At 52.1% G+C, this 8,578-nt stretch overlaps 1 protein-coding gene across 1 annotated transcript; it reads right to left on the reverse strand.

Annotated features, from left to right (window-relative positions):
- Positions 1-2,194: 2,194 nt before the first annotated feature.
- PDXP (pyridoxal phosphatase) lies at positions 2,195-8,578 on the reverse strand. The gene is made up of 2 exons (XM_063075326.1): positions 7,975-8,578; positions 2,195-3,547 (listed from the first exon to the last, which is right to left on the reverse strand). Exons 1-2 carry the CDS (start codon positions 8,546-8,548, stop codon positions 3,231-3,233), a joined length of 891 nt encoding a protein of 296 aa, XP_062931396.1. The 5' UTR covers positions 8,549-8,578; the 3' UTR covers positions 2,195-3,230.

The raw sequence follows: 8,578 nt of genomic DNA on the forward strand, positions 1-8,578 counted from the left end.
TATATATTTAAAGTGGGATGTGGATGAATTTTAATGGTTCCTATGATGTGTCTGAAGTCTGTTATCAGGAGGGTTTTTGGCTGCAAGTAACAGAAAACTCAATGGAAATTACTTTAAAATTAAGGAAAACTTTTACATAACAAGAATTCCGGTGCTAGGGGGTTTCCATGGCAGGTTAATTCAGTGACTCAATGAAATCATTAAAGATCTGGGTTCTTGTGTAATCCTGAGTTTTGGCTGTGTAGACTGTCCTTGCTTTTAGGAATTACAAGCTGAAGAGTTTGGGGTGAACTGTGTTAATGTCTGGAACATACTTTCAAATGGTTCAGTTAAAAAATGTAAATATATATAAAGAGAAAATAAGCAAATTAGGCAAATATTAACAACTGGTGAGTCGAGGTGAAGGACATATGGGTGTTCATTGTATCATTCTTGCCCATTTTCTGTTGATTTGAAGCTTTCCTAAATTGAAAGTTGGAGGGAACAGCCCCAGCAAGTTTTTCCCATTTTTCTGCTCTGTCACCTACAGCAGGGTCACAAAGCAGAGTCACATGCTGGGTCACATCTCATGATCACAGAATGGCTGCAACAGCTTCCAGCACCACGCCGAAGCCCAGAGTGAGTCCCTCCCCCATTTTATAAGTGAGGTGGCTAGCCGGTTAGCTCACTTGGGACAGAGTGGTGCTGGTAACACCAAAGTCATGGGTTCAGATCCCAGTACTGGCCAGCTGCCAAATAAATAAATTAATTAAATAAATTAAATGAATGAATGAATGAATGTGAGATGAACATTCCCAGAAGCTCCCAGCAGACCTCCCTTCATGTCTCATTGGTTAGAAGTATATCACATGTCCACACCTAAGCCAGTCACTGACCAGGAGGAATTAAATAACCACGAATGGTGTAGACTCAAGCTCCAAACTAATCAAGATTCACTGCTTGGGTTTAGGATCTCTCCTCCACCTGATTTACATGCCTCCATGTGCTGCTCTGAAGGAAATCAGGATTCTGTTGTCAAGAAGGTATGGAATGGCTGTTAGGTCCAGAGTGGGGCTAAGGAGACAAGCACTTCCCTGCTGGGGGGTGGGGCAGGAAGGGGCACATGACCCAGGCTGGACAATAGCTGTGTTCCAACCCCTTGGGTACAGATTTCCAGATGGAAATGGGACCTGAGCCAGGGTAGCAAGAATCTGCCCTGGGCTGTTGGTTGGGTGAGAGGCACCCTCACCCTGAGAGGCAGCAGAACCGTGAGGCATGCGCCTGGAGAGTGCTGGACCACCTCACAGCGGCAGCCAATAGACCCCTTTATGCCTTAGCCAGGTTGAGCTGAGTGTGTCACAGCCAGAAGTCTCCAGGAATGCACTACATTTGCTCTGACTTCAGGATGCAGCTGTGTTCCATGAAGCTCTCCCTCTTCCCACGAAGAAGCACTCAGAAGAGGGTCTCCCCAACTTCAAAGTTCCACCTTCACTTTGCTAGTGAGGAACCTGAAGCTGAGCAGGAAGGAGCTTGTGCAAGCTCAAATAACAAGTAAATCAGTGACAGGCCTGGAGCAGTCACTGCACCTCTCCACTCTGCCTCTCTAGGCTTCTCTGGACTGCCCCTTAGCCAGCTCATAGCTGAGCTCTTGTTCTCATGAGGCACTGGGGATGCAGCCAGGAGAGAAACACACATCCCCCCAGGAGTGTTGGGCCAGCAGGACCTTCACCAGCAGCATCTCAGGCATGACAGGTACCTCAAAGAGCATCTCACCAGAGCTCCCTGAAGGTGAGACCCTCATCCTCTACCTTCCTGTCTCCCTCTCAGTCTGTCCAGGGAGGGGGCTGCAGCCTCCTGGAGTCAGCCAACACAAGTTCAAATCCTGCTTAAGGTGACCACACCCTCCAGCTGTGCGCCCTTGGGTAAGATGATATCACACTTCTGGTCCTGTTTCCTGAGTTGTAAAATGGGGTGAGTAATGCAAACTTGCTGGTGTTTCAAAGGACTAAAACAAATCAGTAAACAGATTGAGAGATGTATGAAGTGTTATTGAGTCAGGTATTACTGTCCAGAGAACACTTGAACTGGGATGGACCACTTCACGCAGGTACCATTTCCAGGGACAGCAGGCTCAAGCAGGGGATCCTCCTTCCTCCCTAGCCACAGACTCAAACATAAGTAAACACTCCCATTTGCACTTTATTAAGTACGGGAGGACTGGTTACAACAGGGGTGGAGGTGGTGGGGAAGGCCCAGCCCTACCCCCACTGTCACTGGCACACAATAATAAATAAATAGTTGGGAGTGGGCATGGGAGACAGGTGGCGCAGCAAACACTGACTGCACAGGGGGACACAGCCCCCCATTCCAAGCTGTGGCCACCGTCAACACTGGATGGGTATCACGACCAGGGAAAAGTGGGGCTCCTGGCCACAGAAGCCCCAGAGCCACTGAATGGCCTATGGGATCAATCTTTGTGGAGAAGGTGTGTCTTCGGAACTTGCACCCTGATTTGTCAACTGACATCTGGACCCCCTGGCTGGTCCACTCAGACCCAGATTGTCAAGAGGCTACTGTCTCTCAGACTTCTGGATTATTCCATTCAGGATCTAAAAGGCCAATGGGTCATTATTCTTGGTGTCCTGAGGGGTCCACTCAGGACCTGGGACATGCAAGGGTCATTGTCACCTAGCCTTCTAATTGGTCCACTCAGTCTCTAGGATATGAAAGGGTCATTGTTACTTAGGCTCCTAACTGGTCCACTCAAGACCCAACATCAATGAGTCACTATCAATTAGGCTTTGGATTGGTCCACTCAGGACACTAATGGGCTGTGGGTACTTAGTCCTCTGACTGGTCAAGAGAAAACCCAAGGGCCGGGACCCGAGGGGCAGGTAGAGCCCTAGGAGCCCCAGGGAGGTGGAAGGGGATTAAGTGCTCAGGGTTGGAGGAGATCTCAGTTGGCATCAGGGCCCAGATTTCAAGGAGGGGAGGTGACAGGGCAGGAAATAAGGCCACCTGGCTGGGTCAGGCCAGAGTGAACCAATGAGCTTCTGGGACTGCAAAGAGTACCCAGCCACTGCTGGGAGGGAGTTGTGAGGGCCCTCAAACATTCCCTGGGTCCCTGCAGCTTCCCTGCAGAAACTAGGGCCAGGGAGCTGGCAACACTGAACATGGCTCATGACCCATTGCCTCCACCTATGGATCAGGGAGTGGGGTAGGGCTGGGGCTGCGGCTGTAGGTTGGTGAGCTCAGCCCTCCAACCCCTCTATCAAGTCTGCGATGCTCTCCACATAGTAGTGGGGCACGAGGTCGTGCTGGCTGGCTGCCAGGTAGGCCTGGGCCTCCTCTAGGCGGGAGACACCCGTGAGCGTGAGCACAGTGGTCATGCCGCAGCGGTGGCCAAAGAGGATGTCGGTCTCCAGGCGGTCACCCACCATGAGTGTGTGGGCAGGGTCCACGCTGAAGTGCTCTGTGATGCACTCGAACATGTAGGGACTGGGCTTGCCCACCACCAGGGCCTGGCGTCCCGAGGCTGTCTCCACTGCAGCAGCCAGGCTCCCAGTGCCTGTGGGGAGACGGGAGACTCAGTCAGTAGGAGGGCAGCAAGGATGGCACCGGGGCCCTGAAACTGGAATCCCAGGGAGGCCGCTTGGCACATGCTAAAATTAGGCACTGAAATGAGTCAAAGGCCTGTTTCCAAGTCTTAGTGTAGTGGTTAAGAGCACAGACTGCAACAAGACACCTGCATTCAGACTCTCTCTCACCATTCTTGGGCAGGCTAATTAATCTCTCTGCCTCAGTTTCCCCATCTCTAATATGGGGAATATATATATATACACACTTATTTGTTGGCAGCTGATCAGTATGGGGATCCAAACTCGTGACCTTGGTGTTCTAAGGCTGTGCTCTAATCAGCTGAGCTAACCGGCCAGCCTAGTGTGAGGAAATCAATGGCACTTATCTCACGTGGGTACTGTAAGGAATGAACAAGCCACAGCATGTAAATGGCCTGGCTCAGACAGTCCTGCCTGAGGTTCACTATTTCACCCTGGCAGCTGTGTGCCTTCATGTGGAGAAGTGTAGGAATGTTAATATTGAGAAAGACCAGGGAACTTACCTAGGGCAAAAGCCCTTAGTGTAGATAAGAGATTTGAGGCAGAACAGGGATTGTTCAAAGGGCAAAAGCCCTTAGCAAAGCAAAGATCTTCAAGGATGTTCTGCTAGATTAGATAAGAACATTAAGGTCATTTCTTATCCAGCTTTACTACCTTTCCTTTGTTTCTCAAGATGTTTTCCAGAGATTGCCCCATAGCCAATTTCTTTTCATTCCTTTGATAAATGATTATGTTGTTTCTTCTCTTGCATTTCCTTGTCTTTACAATAAAAGCTGAAGCAAATACCGACTGGGGGCTGCACCTTGTTTCTCCCTTCTTGAGGGAGTTTTCTTGGTGCAGTCCCTTTGGGCTTCTCATTGCTCTTAATATTTGCGCTGAGTAATCTTTGCATCCTCTACACCTTCGTGCAAGCCAGTCAACCTCTCTGAGTTTCCCTGGGCCCTTTGCAAAAGAGTGATCCAAGTAACACCTACCTCCACAGGTGGTGGGCATCACAGCAGCAAGTGCTTTGCAAATGGAAAAGCACTTAGCAAACAGCAGTTCGGTTACTGCTACAAGAATTCATGCTCCTGGCATTGGAAACTGGCACAGCCCTTTTGAAACACAGCAGGGCACAGAAATGTTCACACCTCTGACCCAGTCAGCCTTGGCTGGGAAAGTGATCACAAGAAGAGAATTCCAACTGGAGACAAAAAGCTACATGCTTGAAGAAGTCTGTGGCTACAGTAACTACAACAAGCAAATTGTGGAATGTGCCCAAGTGTGTAACAATAAGAGGACTGTTTAGAAAACGACAGTCCTGTCTCACAGCCCAGTACCATCCTGTCCTACACAATGAGTCCACTGTGCCTGTCCCACAGGCACATCTTTGTGCCAGAACATTCTGCCTTCACACTAATGTCTCTGAACAAAAGACGATGATGATAATCACCATTTACTAAGCACATTCTAAACTGCCAGGGCTGTGCTGGCTGCTCATGAAAGCCCATTTCCTAGATGAGTAAGCTGAGGCTCAGAGACATTAAGTAATTCACTCAGGGTTCCACAGCTTCATAAGTGGAGCAAAAGCGTTGGGTGCTGGGCCAGCTTGTATGGGCTCGGGAGTGCCGACAGTTTCATTTTCAGGAATTTTGTGAGCTGATTGTTAAAGGAAGCTACTATTACAAGTCAACTTATGAATTTTCAACGGAATGAATTATGTTTAAAACAAATATGTTCTTAAAATTCATCATTTCCTAAGTACCACATTTTACTATTGTCTGCTCTTGTGGTTGTGTACGTCTGTACCGGTAGAAAGACTGTATAACGGTGGCTGCTGTACACTCTTCCCAGCTCCACGTTCAGGGACTTCACACTAGTAGCCTGAAATCAGCCATAATGGAAGTATTTACACCACAGAAATCATAAATGGTATAAATCAAGGCTCCTCCAGCTATTAAACATGCATCTCAGTGCCACTGGTCTGACTGCAAATGCTCTGGACCTCCTGTCTCCCTGTCACACCCGACAACTCTCCACTTAGTTAAGCCAAAGGCACAGAAGGGGAAGACAGGCGGAGGCAGCAGGAGTCCTCAGCCTTGCGGCACCCAGATAAAGCAGAGGCACTTCCCCAGTGTCACAGAATCAAGGCAGAGAGAGGCCAGAACTCAGGCTTCCTGGTCGCCCCAGAGCAACACCACCGGGAGGTTCTCTGGGACATGTGACCTAGAACTTGCCTGCTTGTTTTCTTAAGAACTCAGTAAGGAATAAAAGCCATTTGGCCCCTTGGTTAAGGATCCCTTCCAGGACAGGAGGGGCTCCACTGAGTCACCCCGAAGTGTTTTTCTCAGCTCAAGAGTAGCCCCAGCTCTGTGAGCTCCTTCCTTTCCCACCAGGACAGAAGAGATCACTCTCTGGCCCCCTACGTCCCACTTCATTCATTCAGCTGGTATCTACTGAGACCCAGCTATATGCTAGACACTGGGGATAGAGCAGTCAGCACAACGAAGATGCCTACCTCGGGGGACCGAGCACCCTACTAGGGGAGTCTACGAGTGTGTCTCTCAGACCACATTATACCACTTAACATTCTGAATCCGAGGCTGTCGCATGTCATGATGATGACATATTCCTAAGACAGTGGACATTTCTCTTTGCCAGCTCGAGCGGCTGGCATGTGACAACAAGGCAAACACAACATAGGAGCCTGTGATGGCAGGGGAGCGGGAGTTAGGAGTGGGCAATCTGCATTATTTCAGATTTTATCCACTATAGGGCTTTTGTTAGTATTTTTATATCACCGTTTCAAAGCTGCACCATTCAGTGTGCACAAACGTGGCAGCAGCGCTGTATTTGTTAATAAGCCTCTGCCTCCCCCTCTAGGCTGTGGGAGGGCAGCAGGGTGCATGGGCACAGCCAGGTGTGTACTGAGACCACAGGGGTCTGGGTTCACACAGAGGCCTGTGAGGCAGGCGCGGACAAGGCCTGGTTTCTCCCCAACTCCTGGCACCACCCGCCCTGGGGAACCTCTTAACCCACAGCCTTAACCTGAGCTTTGAAGCCTCCAGGGAAAAACTCACTTTTCATAGCATGGCCTATGCGGGCGGGAGCTGCGCAACTGAGAGCCCTGACCAGAGCCCTCACCTCGGATTTTTGGGGAAACTGAGGCTGAAGTGATCACATAGCAAGTAGGTCTGCAGCAGAGCCAGGACAGGTATAAAACTATAGATTCCCTCCCTGCCACCCCATCGTAACACTGTATCTTTGTCTCCTTGCTCATTATCACTCTGCTCTGCAACATCCCTCCTCCAGGAAGCCTTCCCAGATCCCCCTGGCACTAGGGTCTCCTCACCACGCCACTGTAATCCTGTCTACTTCACCTTGCTCAGTACCACCCTGTCCCCCAGGATTTGGTATCTATGACAGTCTGGGCCAGTGGTCAGCAGGAACAGAGAAATAGAGATCTGTCCCTGCCCCCAGCAAACTGTCTGGAGTACACATGCATCACTGCCAGTTAGCCGCTGCTACCTCCTCTTGTCTAGCTCCATCGGCTTCTGCCTCCTCTGCTGGGGGGCATGCCTGAGATAACAGCAGCAAAGACTGTCCTGGACTGGGGCGTGGATGTCACAAGAGCCAAGTTCAGGTTCCCATGCTCTATCACTGACTCACTATATGCTCTCGGACAGCTCATTCCCCCTCTTTCACCCTCAGTTTCTTTAATTGAGAAATGGGACAATAATTCCCATTTCTGGAATAGTTTGGAAACCAAATAAGAACAGACATCAAGGTGCTTCATAAAGTTCTCTGTAACATGGGAGGACTCTGGCTACAACTTACATCACCCCACCACCTACTATGCCAGGCACTCACCCTGATCTCTGTCCTTTGGCTGAAACTGGCATGGTGAGCATTGCCATTTTACACCCAGACAGACATGCTCCGAGGTTATGTAACTGAAAAAGATTACACAGAGTGGAGCTGAAACTGGAACTCGGGTCAAATGCCACTTCCCGTGCTCCCCACACACTTGCCTACATCCTGTGTTTGGGAATGGTGTTCCAATCTTCCCACGGGGGGTGGGGCCGACAATCCTTCCAGGTGGGGCAAAATGACAGGAGTCCTTGAGACTGGTTCTGAAAGGCTAGGGCTGTAAGGCGAGAGACCTGGATTCCACCTGCATCTCCCTGAGCCACAATAGGCCTCAGTTTCATTACCTGTCAAACGGGACCCTACCGTTGCCCCTCCAGGGGTGACATGGACACGAAAGCATCCCTGGTATCTCCCTCGCATCTGTTCTGCTCCCCACCTGCCACCTGGAGACGCCCCTTCCCTGGCCCTTCACCCCCAGGCGTGAAGAAGAACGCGTCATTCGCCCTCCCACCTGTTTCCCCGCGCTCACCGGGGGTCCGGCTGCCGTCGCTAAGTGGGTGCCACGGATCGCGGTCGGTGGCCACGAGCAGGCAGTCGGGGTCCCGCAAGTGCGCGCACGCCTCGCTCAGCTTGGCGAAGGAGAAGTGCTCGTCGTAGCCCACGAGCACGGCGCGCACGCGCGGGGTGGCGCCCGGGTCGTCGCTGGGGTCCCCCGCCAGGCGCAGCCCCGCGGCGCGCAGCTCGGCGCGCAGCCCCTCGCCGCCCAGCACGAACACGGCGCCCGGCGCGCCCGGCGGCCCGAGCAGGCGCTGGCGCAGCAAGCGCGCGGCGCACAGCGCGGAGCTGAAGAGCTGCTCGGCGCGCAGCCCCCGGAAGCCGAGGCGCGCGAAGCGTAGGGCCAGCTCGGGCCGCGCGCGCCGGCTGTTGTTGCTCACGAACAGCGCCGCCTTGCCCGCCTGCGCCAGCCGCTCCAGCAGCTCCGGGGCGCCCGGCACAGCGCGCTCACCGTTCCACAGCACCCCGTCGCAGTCGAACAGGACCCCCTGCGTCCGACCCAGCAGGTCGCGCAGGGCCGCGCCGCGGAGCCGCTCGCAGCGCGCCATGCAGCCAGCTGGCCGCCCGCCGCCCGCCCG

Source organism: Cynocephalus volans, chromosome 12 (assembly GCF_027409185.1).
Source record: "Cynocephalus volans isolate mCynVol1 chromosome 12, mCynVol1.pri, whole genome shotgun sequence".
Classification (NCBI taxonomy): Eukaryota; Metazoa; Chordata; class Mammalia; order Dermoptera; family Cynocephalidae; genus Cynocephalus; species Cynocephalus volans.